Below are 17,265 nucleotides of genomic sequence, written 5' to 3'. Positions count from 1 at the left end.
GCAAGATAAGGATTAGATGAAGCATCATCGACACCATAGTAAGTGTCGATGTATTGCATTCCTAGGACTTGCTTTGAATTCCTCTTTATGCCTTAAATAACAAAAATATCTGGTGCTCTTGAACAAAGTTCACAATACCTGTGAACTCTGATATAAAAAATTCAATTGTATGCGTTGGGCAGGGTTGCCTAGTGATTCAGAGACTAGGACACTCTGATTCAGATACAGTTCAGAGTCCTAGGATTGGACCAGTGAGCTATGGGTTCCATCCCAGCCACCAGCGACACAATCAAATCAGCAAGATGGCCGCCGTGAACTGCGTGTTTAAGACCCACAACAAGCTGTGAATGTTCTACGATCTTCAGAATTATAGTGCTCTATAATATCCTATTTTTAAATTGTACATCTTTGCACCATTCATTGCGGCAATTATTCCTCAAACCAATATAGTTTTATTAGTCCCCTGTTCAACTGAACAGTTAAGATTCCTCCAAACTGCACAACATTAACAAAACTCCTGCATCCTCTCATATAATTATCACATTTATTACTTTAGATTGAACGGTCGGTCTCTCGACAGGTTGGAGCGGCGCGCATGCGCTAAAGCTGCGCCAGGTGTCGGTGCCGGGCTACAGCCGCACAGGTGACACCGTCTCCCTGCACTGCGACTTTGACCTGGAGGGCGACCAGCTCTACAACGTCAAGTGGTACAAAGGCGTCAAGGAGTTCTTCAGATACGTGGCCGCCGACTCCCCACCCAAACAAGTCTTTGACTTGCCAGGAGTAGTTGTCGATGTGAGTAATGGCTCTAGAATTCGAAGAATAGTGCGTTCTATAACTCAAAATATTAGGCTATAGAGCGCGAGGAATAGTGCGCTCCAGAGCTCGCGGAAAAGTGCGCTCTAGAGCTTGAGAAAATGGGCGTACCAGAGCTCGTAAAATTGTGCGTTCTATGCTGCATTCATAACATAAATAGTGCACTCTAGAGCTCGAGAAATAGTGCGCCCTAGCTAGAGATCGAATGAATACGTAACTCTCGAGCTTGAGGAAGTTTGTCGCTCCGAACTCGAGATAATATGTAGCTCTTTAGTTCGAGGGAATGTTTTGAACTAGTGGATGTGAAACAGTTGGGTCGATAATTCGATAATCTACTCAGATTTAGAATGAATCGTGTGTGTGGGTATCGAATAATAATAAATTAATTATTTTATATAAGCATAGCTCATCATATTCGTGCTCGTTAGATACTACTGAACACATATGCCTGAATTTTCGCAAGCTGATCATATTTCTACTTGTTTGAAAAATTACTTTTTGCAGGTGATCACATTTTTACTCGTTTTTATACTTCACATGCAGCTCCCAGCCCCTCCACTATTCACCACAGCTTTTACAGTACTTTAAAGCTCCTAGCCACAATCGCAAGGACTAAGCCTCATCATTTTGCAAAATGATTAAAAAATTAACGTTCACTTAGCTAGGCTGTTAAAGTTGCGTTTTAGTCAAAATTTAATTCGAGGACAGAAGAGAATTTTTTTGAAATTAACGAATGGCGATCATGATTTCAATATTGTATTAATTCGCGTCTGGCAAAAGAAAAAACGTTTTACCCCGTGACATGTTTACGCGCCACTCAAATCCATTGCAGGACGAAAACATTTTAATGTTGTTAAGTTAAAGTTTAAAGTTGTTGAGTTAAAGTTAAAAGATAATTAAACCAACTTACTATTTTCCCTTTAACATATACATATTATTATCTATAATATTATTGCGAAAATTGTTGTTATCGAATCAAAAGAATCTTGGTACAGTCGTTGATTGATCAATGAGGATCCCAGTTAAATGTTATCGTACTTATTCTTAAGGGGCGATGTTTAAATGTTGAGTGCAGGGGCGAGATGAAGCTGTCAGGGGATGATGGAATGCCACAATTATTAGCGCAGAGACCCCTGCACGTGTCTTGGCTACGTGACTTATGAGGTGCTGTTGTGATGACTGCAGTGCTGTTGTGATGACTGCAGTGCTGTTGTGATGACTGAAGTGCTGTGGTGATGACTGCAGTGCTGTTGTGATGACTGAAGTGCTGTGGTGATGACTGCAGTGACTCAGCTCCTATATGAAATTATTATATTATCTATGTTTTAATATGTTGGCTTTTATAAGATATTCTTATGTTGGCTATACTGGAATATGTTGGCCATTACAACATATCATCACGTTGGTTATGTTGGCAATATTTACAGCGTGACAGGAGCAGCATGGACAAGGTGGTACTGAGCAGCGTCACGCCCCTCAGCTCGGGCCTCTACAAGTGCGAGGTGTCGGCCGAGGCTCCCAGCTTCCATACCGACTCCGGCTCCGGCAAGCTCCTTGTAGTCGGTAAGAAAATATCATCAATTGAGGCTATGCAGTAAATGTAATCATCTTTATTAGCATATAAATTTTTCGTGTTCCGTGATGCTGTTTTGCCCAGTTATCTGGTATGTGATTCTTACCAAGGCAATTAATCGAATTCTGTGATGCAGACCCATAGGCACGTGGCCCATGCCTATACGCTTGTATATGATGTATAACCCCGCGCCCTGGTATTTCAAATAGATTTAAATACATGAGACTATAATTTAGTATCTGGTATTAGATCATTTATTATCAGTATTGTAATTTATTTCTTAAACAAAATTTCGAACACAGTACGCTAGAACTCACTCAAAGTTAGCTGAAGATCCAATATTTCCGTTGTCGATATGCATCCTTACATGAAGCAACTGTTACCACTTATTCTGTCCCTTGGAGAAGCGTTAATGGACAGAGTAGAAGTCTTCAGGACTGTGAGCTATGCGTATAAAGCATAACTCATCGACCTAGATCCTTGAATCTGACATCTGACTTTTTGGGAGACTCATGAAGGACCAAACTCAAAGGTCCAATTCTATATGGCCTATTCGAACGAGCGGTAAGCGACTCAGACGTCAGAATCTCTGAGAGCAAGGCCCCGAGGACAGTGAAGTCATCCTCCCAGAGTTAAAGACAGTGAGGGGCTCGGAATCCAAATTTCTAGTCAGAGACAGTGGAGGGCCTTTATAAAAAAGCGACTCGGATGTCCCAGCGAGAGACAGTGGCGGGGGAAGTCACCGGACGAGGGGGCGCATAATCTCCTGGGAATCCGGCGCGTCGCGAGGTCGACTGGGGGGCTTAGCGCCCCAACTTACGGCAGCCGTGAGCCAGCCCTGTACTGCAGGAATTTCTGGAGGTGGTCGTAAGATTTAAGACTGTAGTCAATTATTATTTCCTATATGAAAATTTTCGCGGATTAGTTTTTAATCTACCTATAAAGTGTGCAATGAATTTTAGCACAATACCAGCCACCAGTGCCATTTTACTCAAGACTCCAGACCTGCACTGGCAGAAGACACAGTGTGCAGGTTTTGTAGCCTGCTTGTACTTACATGTGTGCAAGCTCACAATTTGCCACTTCTAGCACAAGTTTGATATAAAAAGTGTCATTGGATTCATGCTGCAATTTTACTGATTTTTTTTCGCATTAGGAAGACTTTTTAATGATAACGTATGCTAAATTATACAGCAACACGTAAAGTGCACACCTTATATAGTCTAATATTGAACCAGTGGAAAGTCAATGTTTAAAGCACTGCATAATCGATTCGACATCTAAATTAATTATGGAATATATAAACGTGCACAGTCTTATGGTATGCTATTCACCGGAGAAACTTAAATGTCAGATGTAATCACCGCAGACAAATGTTCTTCATCCAAGTAAAGGATGTTTCGTGAACCTGATGAGTCAAATTTAGCATTTTGAAAAGCGTTTTGAACTGAATATGATTTCTCATTTATCATACAGACAGAATATTTACGCAGAATTTCTTTGAATCTCAAGAAACATAACTGGAGAGAAACTTGAAATCAGGACAAAACACTTAACTTTCAGTCTCTGCAGTAGTAAGCGATTTATTAATGAATTATGGAACTTGAATGAATTTTTTATAACAGAGAAAAAGCACACGTTTTTCTGATGTTATCACCAAAAGAAGTAATTTTAATTCTTGATCCCCTGCTATGACTAGAAATGAAGAGCTGATGCAAAGCAAAAAACGGAAATATTATGGAATCAGAATGAAAAACTTTTAATATGACACGGAGAAATCCTCTCGCTAGTGCTATTCCTAATCTGAAGATACGCGACCTGAATGTAGTGTGGCTCGCCCACGGGTTACCAAAGATATTATCAATCTGCTCGAAAAATTAGTCCAACATCGCATGTTATATATATACACCCTTGAGGGGACGTTTGGGGCTCTGCACTGTCAGATGCTCAAAAATAAGATACAATTTCGTCTAATTCTATTTAAATAAGTATTGCAGCGAAACAATGATATCTAAAGGTAAAGCACACCTGCTCAATAGCAAGCTTGCTTTCTTGGTTGATCCTCGCAAAATTTCTGAACATTCAATCGAATTGCCAGATTTTCTCGGGCGTGTTGTCACTTGTGGAAGCACAAACACGAATCCGACTTTCGGCTCGGCTTTATGGTGTAAGGTTTTGGAAAATAAGAGACAGAGAAAGAGATTAGAAGCTGTCACTGTCATCACTGGACGTTACCCTCTTCACTCCCCTCATCACCAGCCCTCATATCTTGGCTCCGACCAATAATGTTTTATTTTTTTTAAAGGGTGATGAACTTGTCATCAACCCTTTAAGAAAATGCATGCTGTTCAATAAAACACATGGCTGCGAAGTTTTACTTTGATTAAAATAAAATTATTTCTTACATTGCAATTAAATACTTCATATAATATCAATGAGGAAATCCTAAGAGTAAAGCGAAGCTAAATCATTAGGTTAAAATTCGATATTACCATCATACTCAATTGAAGGAAGGAAAAATATAAACAGTAGGGATTTAAATGTGAACGATTAAGACGAAGTAAGGGAAAAACCTCTCTATTAAAAATTGAAGGAAGATAACATTAAGCATATTTCTTATCAATCGTTGTATTTGTGTGGTAGTGTCGCACAAAAAACATTCCAAAATTGCTGGATTACTTTCTGTCTACTGTAAAATATAGAAATTTTCATTTGCGAAATCTAATCGAAAAGGATAATATCAAATAATTAGAATTATTGCATCCTTTTTGCGAAAATACAAATGAACAGAACAAAATATTCTTTGATATCGAAGTGAAGCCCTTTATTTGTACGGAAAAATATTGAATATCAGTGAAACGTGCATGACTGCTCTCTCGTGTAATGAGTGACTGCTCTCTCGTGTAATGAGTGACTGCTCTCTCGTGTAATGAGTGTCTGCTCTCTCGTGTAATGAGTGACTGCTCTCTCGTGTAATGAGTGACTGCTCTCTCGTGTAATGAGTGACTGCTCTCTCGTGTAATGAGTGACTGCTCTCTCGTGTAATGAGTGACTGCTCTCTCGTGTAATGAGTGACTGCTCTCTCGTGTAATGAGTGACTGCTCTCTCGTGTAATGAGTGACTGCTCTCTCGTGTAATGAGTTCACTCATTCACAATATGCGCACTCTCTCGCACGACGCATTACGGCTTTAGCAAATGTTTAACTTTGTGAACGGCTTACGTTTCACTCGTGAACAAAACTTAGCGTATTTTTGCATCCACGCTTTGTTTTGAACGAATTGTTCACCACTTTTGTGGGATAATATCACGACTGACTTGTAATGTATACAAAAGGTGAACATTGTTTGTCTTATTAATTTAACAAGCCACAAAAAATATAGATTTATGAAATAAATGTTGCCTGCTATTAATAGTTTCCGTGCTCGATTCATACGGAATTTTGTTTTATGTTCTCACTCATAATCACTCATAAATCAAAGACAAAAAAGTTCTCACAGAAAACGTAATTTCACAGAGATTCTTAAAGCGCTGCATTTTTTAAGCTTCTTCTAGGACGGATTTTTCGGTGTTTTTCTGTGCGGTAGGAATACACGCCTACAAAAAATGTATCGTTTCCATTGGGAACAAAAGAGAGGAACGAGTTGAGAGGGAGAGGAGCCGTGGTTGGTATTACCCCTCGATGAAATTTCAAGGCAAAAGAGGGGAATATTTCAGGGAAAAAAGGCTCTAAAAATAAGAGCAAGACGCGCTGTTTCGAAACAACGACCGCACCGTCAAAGAGACTTATGGAATATTTCCCTGCACAAATTGGGCGAGCAGCACGAGCTAAAATGTGGCCGAGCGACTCACTGGTAAACAGTTGAAGCTGCCGCGCCTGATGCTTCAAACACCAACAGTTGAAGCTGCGGCGCCTGATGCTTCAAAACACCAACAGTTGAAGCTGCCGCGCCTGATGCTTCAGAACACCAACAGTTGAAGCTGCGGCGCCTGATGCTTCAAACACCAACAGTTGAAGCTGCGGCGCCTGATGCTTCAAAACACCAACAGTTGAAGCTGCGGCGCCTGATGCTTCAAACACCAGCAGTTGAAGCAGAGGCGCCTGATGCTTCAAACACCAACAGTTGAAGCAGATGCGCCTGATGCTTCAAACACCAACAGTTGAAGCAGAGGCGCTTGATGCTTCAAACGGAAACAGTTGAAGCAGCTGCGCCTGATGCTTCAAACACAAACAGTTGAAGCAGCTGCGCCTGATGCTTCAGAACACCAACAGTTGAAGCTGCCACGCCTGATGCTTCAGAACACCAACAGTTGAAGCTGCGGCGCCTGATGCTTCAAACACCAACAGTTGAAGCAGAGGCGCCTGATGCTTCAGAACACCAACAGTTGAAGCTGAGGCGCATGATGCTTCAGAACAACAACAGTTGAAGCTGCGGCGCCTGATGCTTCGAAACACCAACAGTTGAAGCAGATGCGCCTGATGCTTCGAAACACCAACAGTTGAAGCTGCGGCGCCTGATGTTTCGAAACACCAACAGTTGAAGCAACAGCGCCTGATGCTTCGAAACACCAATAATTAAAGTAGTTACTCGTGCTTCAATTGATAACGGCAAGGAGAAAAAGTCCATATGGATTATGAAATCGCATTCTGTATTAGCTCCTGCAGAGGTGGTGAGAGAGTGAGTAATTTTCGAGATAATTATGTAAAATTTATCTTTTTCCTGACGTGAAGGAAAATAATTCCAAAATACCTCTAAAGCGTGATATTTACCAATTTATCAAAAGTCAGGTGAGTTTTATCATTTATACCATTTTAATTTTAAGTTAATGTAATGAAGATGATATGAAATCCTGTTTATTTAGTTCAAAATCACTCGTACTAAATTTTTAACGGTCATGTATTTCGTGTGAAATAAATTATTTTTGATTAAAATGAAAGTATTTCTCGAACGACTCGACATAATTTCGAGGCTCTTTTGTACCCTCGCTTAGCTGCGGTGCATGCAACTGCTTTAGGGCCTGCCGAATTGATTATTTAATAACTATCTAAGTAGATATTTTAATTAATTATTCATTAGCGAATGATTTCTTATGAAAGAAAAGTACGGTACCTATTCATTCACTATATACATGTATATAGAGTTTCAACACTTTTTCAAGTTTTCTAAAAACTTCCTTTTCTATTACACTTAGGCGTCGAATAATGATTCTGGATAAAAAAGACACGATCGCAGTTCTAAAATAAAAATCCATATATTCTAACGTTTCGGCTATCTACACTTTAGCCATCATCAGAGAAAATAAGATGTTAATCTGGAAAGAATAGAAATTCAGATAAGAATACAGTAAATATCAGATCAGATTTTATCTATACAAATTGAGGAAATTTGACATCTCTTGGTATTTTACATTGATGAACGGATTATTTTGTCTAATAGCTATTGCCTCCGCTATTCTAAGGTCTAATACTTCAGAAAAAGAATGAATTATAGAGAAGCAGTCGGATATGTTGTTGGGAACAGGGCTGTTATGGTCTTCAACGAAGTGCTTGTGGATACTGCTGCTACTGTAACGGTGCTGTTTACTTCTTCGTTCCAAAGTACAAGTGGTGTATCCGAGATATGAGGCATTACAGCCATCAATGGGGCACACGAAACGATACACAACACGAGCCCTTGTGGAACTGGTTTTCGGGGTCTTGTAGAGAATGCAGATGAAAGTTTAATTGGTCTGTAGAATCCAGTTACGGAGACTGATTTGTGATCATCTGTGGACTTGACATGATCTTTTACAATATTACGCAGTAATTTCTGGTCTTGCTTGAAAGTCGAAAGGTTGGTTAATTCTACAAAATAATTTATTTCTGATTTATCCATGTCGTTGCTACTAGTTGATTGATACTTTGCGAGGGTATTATTAACGGTTCGTTCCACTATGGCTTGGGGATAGTTGCAGTTAGCAAAAACTTGTTTAATTCTCTGAATTTCCGAATGAAACGATGGCCAGTCGGATGAATATTTCAATGCTCTATTGACAAGTGTTTTCACGACTGACTTTTTATAGTTTAGAGGTGAACAGGATTGGAAACTGGAGTAGATACCCTTGTCAGTAGGTTTGATGTAGACTGCTGTGGATAGGTTTCCATTGTCTTGAATACTGAAGTTGATATCCAAGAAATGAAATTGGTTGTTGGACGGTGCTTCATGGGTAAATTTGAGAACAGAGTTGCGGTGCAGGCGTATTTTGAACCAATTCAGATGAGACTTGTTTTCAAAGATGGCTATTATATCATCCACATAACGTCTGTAAAATAGCGGGTTGGAGGCTTTATTTTCATTTAGTAATTTAGTTTCCAAATTGGACATATAAAAGTCTGCAAAGGTTGGGCCGAGTGGGGATCCCATGCTTACTCCATCAAGTTGCGTGTAGGTTTGATTATTGAATTCAAAAGGAGTTTTGGTCGTGCAGATGTGCAGCAATTCACGCAAGGTAGCAGCCGGTAGATCCGGACATGGCAGTTCAGGATGGTGGTAACATCGTTCCATGATAATATCGATAGTTGGTCCAACGGGAACATTCGTGAACAGGCTCTCCACATCCAGGGAAACCAACTGATTGCCTGGACGTAGGACTAGAGAGCCAGTTTCTAGAAGTAATTGATCAGCATTTTTTAGGATGAATGAATCATTGATGAAAGGCCGAATGAGCTTATTTATTATCTGAGATATTTCATGCGTGACTGTGCCGGACATGCTTATTATTGGACGTAATGGTGGATCTTCTACATTTTTATGAATTTTTGGCAACCCGTAGAGATGTCCGTTGTTGAAATCTCCAGTCCGCTTGATTTTCCAGTACCACGATGCGTGATTTTGCTTCAGGTTATTGGCAATGTTGTTAATCTCATCTTTAACTTTTTGCGTTTGGTTAGTACTACATGAACAAAATTTGGTAGGGTCGCTCAGAAGCTCTGATAATTTTTGCATATAGACTGCTCTGTCTAATATTACTACACCTCCACCCTTGTCGGGCCTCTGGATGGTAATCTGGTCGTTGGTCTTGAGATCTTGTAATGCTTTTTTCTCATCATCAGATAGTGGGTCTTTGGTTCTGTCCGGATTGCGGCGTATGCCAAAATGCTTCAATTTTGTTTTTAGGTGATCAACATTGTTTATGGTGATTTTATTTTGTTGCTTGGATTCCAGAATTCGCATAAAAAGTTTTTCCATTGATATCTGGCGAGTGATGGTATTACTTTTCTTCCTTAAGCAAAAGTTGAGTCCTCTATTAAGTAATGTTTCTTCGCTCTTGCTCAATGCATACTTGGAAATATTATGTATGGAGCTTTGGCTGGCAGTGAGGAAAACTTCATTGCCATACAACTGGCGTAATTTGCGGTTGTGATGGAACAAAATGTCTGCCTCATGTTGGGCTAAGATCCTTTGCAACAACTTGATGCAGGAGTAGAAATACAGAACAGATACCCTCTGCTTCAGAAACAGAGTATGACGCACGCTGTTCTTAGATGTCTGGTGAAGTTCTGAGCTCTTCTTATCAATTTCGCGCTGCAGTAAGGTTTCTTTGAACTTCACAGTAGCTTTCTCGTTCACTGCAGCAACATCGTATAATTTGAAGTTTACAAATTTAGGACGGAATTAACATCTTATTTAACATCTTATTAACATCTTATTAACTTACCATCTTATTTTTAACATCTTAATTAACATCTTATTTTCTCTGATGATGGCTAAAGTGTAGATAGCCGAAACGTTAGAATATATGGATTTTTATTTTAGAGCTGCGATCGTGTCTTTTTTATCCAGAATCATTATTCGACGCCTAAGTGTAATAGAAAAGGAAGTTTTTAGAAAACTTGAAAAAGTGTTGAAACTCTATATAAAAATAAAGTCCGATTTATTATTTCTGAATCACTATATACATGGTAAATATCTTCATATGTTATGGTTCACGTTTATTGAGCTTCCAACAATCATGAATATTTGTTCACCTAGTTTATGAACAAATGTCCTGAGTCTGCCAAAGCTGATGCAAGAAAATTCACTGCACATGGAGGAACGGGAGTTCGAATGCTTGAGGTGCCGTTCTTATATTCCCTTAAACGATGTGATACCTTAACGATGATAACTAAACGATCTGATAGGAAATGATTTGATAACTAAAGAATGTTATAAGATATGATTTGATAACTAGACGATCTGGATGAAAAATTTTTTAATAACTATAAACAATCTGATGAGAATTATTTGATAACTAAACGATATGATAATTGAACGATGCGATAACTAAACCATAAATCGTAATGTAATGATTAAACTATGGATAACTAAGCAATTTGATCAACTTTTAAAACTTGCGGCGGTCTTTCAATATTTTAAAATCAGAGTAGCACTCAAGTTCTGGCTTTAAATAATTCGAAGACTATCACTGAATCTGAAAATATTAGGTTAATTAAAGTTAACATATATGATTATTGTCGTATATAAAGTTGAACGGAATTTGTTCCAAATATGTTTGCTTTCTGAATGTACAATTTAGATCAAGCAGATTGGCAATCAAATATATACCATCACGAATATGGAAATCCCCTGATGAATACGTACCGCCTTAACTACAATATTTACAGATTTTCCTTGTATCTCTTATCGAAGTTATCAATTCTACTCCAATAACGCAGTCCCTCCGTCCTTAGACCTGCCGTCCTCCCCGCCCCGCGTGACGGGCGTGCGTCGTCTCTACCACGCGGGCGACGCGGCCGCCCTCAACTGCTCCTCGCGGTCCAAGCCAGCGGCCGCCCTCAGCTGGTACATCAACGACATCAAGGTGAGAGCTGCCGCCCTCAGCTGGTACATCAACGTCAAGGTGAGAGCTGCCGCCCTCAGCTGGTACATCAACGACAAGGTGAGAGCTAGAGCTTTTGTGTAGATTTACTTCTACACAAATTTGTCGATTCTGTTTTAAGTCGCTTTTGCAGACACAAGAGATATAGAGATTAAAAAATGAAAATACTTTATGATTACTAAGAAAAATCCAGCAGCATAGTGGTGGAAAGACCATTAATATTCCTTAATCCAAGCACCCATTTTGATCCTGATTTTTCTAAAAACCAACATGAGAATTAAAATTATTATCTTCAAAACCAATTTTTCTGCCGATGATTTGACCATATTTGGGTTTTAAAACCAACATGAGTATTCAAATTAATATTTTCAACACCAATCTTTCTGCCGCTGACACGACCATATTTGGAGTTTAAAACCAACATGAGTATTAAAATTAATATTTCCAACACCAATCTTTCTGCCGCTGACCCGACCATATTTGGGTTTTAAAACCAACATATTGCATATTTAAACCAGGTGGTTTTAAAACCAACATAAACCAGCATATTTAATATTTTTCAAAACCAATCTTTCCGCCGCTGACCCGACCATATTCGGGTTTTTAAACCAGTATGATTATAAAAAATCAATATTTTTCAACACCAATTTTTCCGCCGATGACCCGACCATATTTGGGCACGCAGGCCGAGCAGGCGTTCCTCGTGGACTACGCGCCTGTGCGCGGGCCACACGGCCTCGAGACGTCGACGCTGGGGCTGCAGTTCGAGGTGCTGCCTGAGCACATGCAGCACGGCGTGCTGTCCTTCAGGTGCACCGCCACCATCGCCTCCGTCTACTACAACGAGACAAGAGTGGATGTCAGGGCGCTGCTCAGTCCCAACCCAAGCTCCCTCAACGGCAGGGAGAAGCTCACGGGTCAGTTCCTGGATATTTGTAACGCTACATAAATATTTGGAGTGATTATTAGGAATATTCCGTATCATTTTTGAGAGACTGACAAGATCACTTAATCTGCTGGCAATGACAACATGAAACCTTCCCGCATTACATATGAAATCGTCAGCATTGCCACTCAGTTCTATTTTGTGTTCTCACACACAAGATCTCTAAGTTTATTTGTATGTTGCAGGACCTGGAGGAAAATAGGTTCTTTAGCGACATAAATTACGATCATCTAAAATAATACACTAATAATAGTGCCTTTGATTCTCATTTAGGAAGAAGTAAAAATTTTCTTTCTAGCAATAACTCAAAATGCATAACGCCAGAAGTTTTTTGGGGCGTTTAAATAATAATGTGTTCATTATTTATTCGCTATTTAGAATTAATTATAATTTATTTTTAAAGACGCTAAAAGGAATAAAATCCGAATTCGTAGCAGCGAAAACGGAACACAGCTATAGAAGCCCTAAACTTGACTCACAATATTGTCGTTCTGTTCGCTCAACATTTGCTAATCCGAGTATTAGCCTACCTTTTATTAACGAATTATTTATAAACATTTTCCCGATTACCACGGAATATTTTTTAGATAATCCACACGTCGTATATTGAAATTAGCGGGATATGTAAGCAACGAAATTGCTTAGAATTTTTCAAAACCTCATATTAAAAAACCTTTTTTTACAGCAACCTGTCTAGCAAAAAATCTGTCAGTGAGTGCCAGCGCCAGACTTCAAAGCAACAACATCAAAGTATTCTTGATTTATTGCCAATTTTTGGTCACTTTTCATCATATTGGCTATGGCCGCAAAAACTTGATCTTCTTTCATTAAATCCCGCAAAAAATATCAGAGAGGTGGTTATGAATCTGTAGCTACAATATATGGGCTCGTAAATGAACGCACATTAAAGTTTATTACATTACATATACGTATCATGTTTCATATATGTTATCTTAAACTCATCAGCAAACGATGAATCACCTCACAGATTCAGCAGCTAGGTATATTTATCCATCAATAAATCTCAGTTTCAATTTCGGAAACAAAAAGGTAATTCGAGTTAATATGCATACATTTATACATCAAGTTGTTAGCTGATATCAGGTCAAATTTTCTATCACTAGCCTCATTATTCTGAGTCATCAAATAAAAAAATCCTTTTTTCTTTCAGCAAATAGCGTATTTTGAACTTTTTTTTCGGTGAAAGAAAGTTGTGCAATGTTTAGTGATGAGTTAGACGGCATTTGGAGTTTGTGGCCGAAAGAAACGATGTCAATATTCAGACATTGGAATCACGCACAAAAAGGATCCGTTGAACCGAGCAAATGACCGTTTTGGCATGGGTCGATCTGGGATCAAAATACCTGCAGTATTGCGCGACCCAACGCGCTTTTGATGTGCACGTTTGATGGCGACTCTGCCATATTTGGTGCTGTCCTTCTGCGTCCCTTCAAAAAGTCAGCATTCGTGGAGAATTTTTTAATAAGTGTGATTCCAACAGAAAATTTATTCGTTGCATTAAACGTTAGACTGAAAAACTCAACAAACGTGTAAAAATACAATTATAATCGGACTACAAGAACTGCGCGATCCAATAAGAACGTTGCTGGAACTTGAGCAAAAACCAACCGAAGATGCCATAAAAACCTCCATTTTACATCTGGTAAGATTATAAATTATATAGTTACTAGGTGAGAACTGAGAAGACTAAACACTCTAAAAAGACAAACAATTTATATCATTTGTTTATTTACAATGTGTCTTAGAGTTTCGGAAATGTATAGTAGTAAAAAATGTATAGTGGTTGAGAGTACTGCTCTCAATTTAGAGCTGGACCCGCGCTCAAATAAATAAATCTTCCCAAGACCAGAAAAAAATGTTAATCTCGGAAGGATATTTGCCTCATGGAATAAATCCTGTTAAATATCATTCAACTTGGAAGGGTATTAATAACAGAAACACATCCTATGTCAATCACAAAAACAGAAAGAATTGCTAGAATCCTTTCATAAAAAGGCTTAAAATATTATTAGATTGATTTCAGGCCTTCCCATTCCCAACACACCTGCATCGTTACACGGAAATCAGAAAAGGCGTTGTCCGAGTTAGAAAGGCATCTCGGCATTTACGAAATTGCATTCCTTGAGTAAGTTTACTCAAAACAGTGAATTTCTGAAAGCAAATTAAAAAAGTATTATAAATTTTGCATAACATCTTACACGATTTCACAGTGATATAAACTGTCAGGCTACAATACAACTAATCAAATTTAACCACTGTAGAGAAGTCTCTGAAATTACTCCGCAAACATTCAACAGAAAACTGAGAAACCAAATACGTTGTCTTATTCTTACAAGACTATGCAGGTCACGAAGACTTCCATCTGAAAATTTACTCGCGATCATATATTAAATTACAGACTGACAAGTAAGAAGGGTTGGCAATTAGATACATAGTGCAATAACGGACTGAAATGAAAGAGAGGGGCTCTATGCTGGATTGCATTGAGTACCTTTACAATAAGACGGTGGACATGAATATTGACAAGGAAGATAGGTAAACTTTAAGTCACAGTATACATTAAAGTATGTACATGCTGGAAATCTTACCGATTAAATTTGAACTCACTTCTAAATGTAATTTTCAGAAATTTTTTTAATAAATTTCATTCTTTTCCTCAATTATACAAGTAAAAATGAGCTCGTTTGCATTAAGATGAGATATCTTTCAAAAAAATCATAGTTTATACCGGTAAACAATGATATTGGTTCGCATAGCCACGCATCGTCCTCGCTTGGTGTGGAGTTGACTGAATTCGTTCCTTCGTGTACTCGTCATTCGTGCACTGTATAGTGTCGTGTTATGCATATAAAAAGTTGGTACACAAATGCGTACTCAACGATCGTACACTTTGCGTAAACGCAACGTACGCAATTTTAACGCCTATCATGACTACGTGCGGGTTTTCCACTTTTTCGCAATTTCGCGAGATTTTTTCTGTGCCATTTTTTCAGATTTTCCAATTTTTCCTGTCCATACGCTTAGAGAGGCCAAGAATTTCCAGCATCAAATTAATTGCTATTAAAATATGTTAATATTAATTATAAGTATTGAGCAGCGATCTTCACAAGGAGACCTGCTATGCGAATACTCAATATAAAAAAATTCCGAGAACTTTATCTCCAGCCATAATTATAGCAAAGGTTGCATCATATTCCTGAAAGTTATCCTATTACAGGGAGAAACTACTCGTTCCCTTAATAAGGTCGCAGATATTGTTGCCTGTTAATCATGAAGGTTGAATGGAAATTCTCGCGTTTCTCGTTGAAACAATATAAAGTTTTCAGTAGCAATAGCATATAATTATGGTTGATATCACATACCTCTGGGTTTAATAATTTGTAGGTCATGCCATATACTCATCGAGGCCTATGTTCATATTATATTACTGAAAATTTAATATTTTTGCTAATGGAAACTTCTCAGAAAGGGAAAGTATTCGAAATTTTAAAATAGAAATATTCATTTGATTTTTGGTTATAATTATTAATCGACGAAATAGTGTATTTAAGTCGGTTAAATTTAATCTGAGCTAAAACACGTTTGATGTTTTGATTGCAGGGAGCAGTGGCAGCAGCACGACGAGTCTACACCCACCACTACGGTGGTGGGGGAACGAATTCACCACTCTCGTCCTCATCCTCATCACCCAGAGATAATGCACTTCATCACACATGAAAACTAAGCTGCGTTCATGAACTTTCCCGTCGAAGTTGCGCTCTACGGTCCGTCGTAATTTAAGTTCCGGTAATTTAGCATCTAGATTAAAGAGGAATAATTGGGATTTTCCCGAGACCCCTTTTCTTGACAAGATATTCCCTGCTTGAAATTTCAGTTACATCATTAGCATCGATGGTAGTTATTGTTGTCCGGCGAGTACTGACGCCTTCCGAGTTCTATCTAACTATCTGACTATTTAACATAACATAACATAGTGATGTCGGCGCTGAGGTGTAGGCCTGATGTGGCCTGTCGCCGATTCATTTCCTTTTCGTGCCTTGTTCACAGAAGATCTAAACTCGTGTCATTTGACCGGATCTTTTCATGACTGGCGATAGTTTGAAGTAGCTGCTAGACTTCCACCGGGTTCGATAAGGAGCTAGGCATTTCAAATCTGAACATATATTTTTCCATAGCTTTATCTAGTCTGTTCTTGAACGCGTTCATACTTGGAGCGCCAACGATGTCATCGGGAAGGCTGTTCCACATGTCGGTGATTCGAAGCGAGAAGAAATTTTGCCGCGTGGAGAAGTTGCAGCGCAGTTTTTTTAGCTTATAGCCGTGGCCCCTGGTGTTGGTTCTTGTTTCAAATTCTAGTAACCCTTCAGGGACCTTGTATAGACCTGGAGTATACTTGTATACTTCAATGAGGTCCCCACGAAAAGATCCGGTCAAATGACACGATTTTAGATCTTCTGTGAACAAGGCACGAAAAGAAAAAGAATCGGCGACAGGCCACATCAGGCCTACACCTCAGCGCCGAGATCACTATGTTATGTTATAATATATTGTTTTTTAAGTGCAGTTTGGAAGTAAAACAGGTAACATGTCTCGCACGCATCGTATATTATTTTACTGTTTCCTGCATTGAATGATTCTGATTTATTTCTGCTCATTCTTTCAGTATGAATAATCTACTAATATTTTTATCGTGTTCTCATTAGGCTTAAACATATGGTTAAATAATACCCGGTTACTTCTGAAATATCGAACAGTTACTTTAGTGCTTGAATGAAATGAAATATTTAAGTAAACTCTTCAATAACGGCTCTACAAGAAACTATTTGAGCTTGTTTTTTTGCTACTAAAGCTTTTTCTTACTCTATGATTTTAATTGGAAAATAGAGTTAATGACATATCGTTCAGAGGACTTTTAGAGAGAATTAACTCGCTCGTTTAAACTGGTCTCGCACCCCACTGAAAGAAGTGTGTGAGAGGAGAAAATGTACCTCGATCGTCGGAAGTGTCCAAAGTTGCAAGGTGTAACATTGCACGCGTGTATCAATGTTGGGA

The 17,265-nt window shown here is 38.8% G+C and overlaps 1 protein-coding gene across 1 annotated transcript in view; it reads left to right on the top strand.

The window, feature by feature from the left end:
• LOC108674577 overlaps positions 1-16,157 on the top strand; it is a 51,901-nt gene extending 35,744 nt beyond the window's left edge. Inside the window, exons 2-6 of the mRNA XM_047885574.1 lie at positions 581-795; positions 2,244-2,379; positions 11,098-11,228; positions 11,932-12,163; positions 15,814-16,157. Of these exons, the coding sequence (XP_047741530.1) occupies positions 581-795; positions 2,244-2,379; positions 11,098-11,228; positions 11,932-12,163; positions 15,814-15,911 (812 nt within the window). The 3' untranslated portion in view covers positions 15,912-16,157. The remainder of the gene's footprint in view (positions 1-580; positions 796-2,243; positions 2,380-11,097; positions 11,229-11,931; positions 12,164-15,813) is intronic.
• Positions 16,158-17,265: the final 1,108 nt, after the last annotated feature.

This window comes from Hyalella azteca, unplaced genomic scaffold, assembly GCF_000764305.2.
Source record: "Hyalella azteca isolate HAZT.00-mixed unplaced genomic scaffold, Hazt_2.0.2 contig2461, whole genome shotgun sequence".
Taxonomy (NCBI): domain Eukaryota; kingdom Metazoa; phylum Arthropoda; class Malacostraca; order Amphipoda; family Hyalellidae; genus Hyalella; species Hyalella azteca.
The sequence above is the reverse complement of the archived record's forward strand: the minus strand, read 5'-3'. Positions and strand labels throughout refer to the sequence as shown.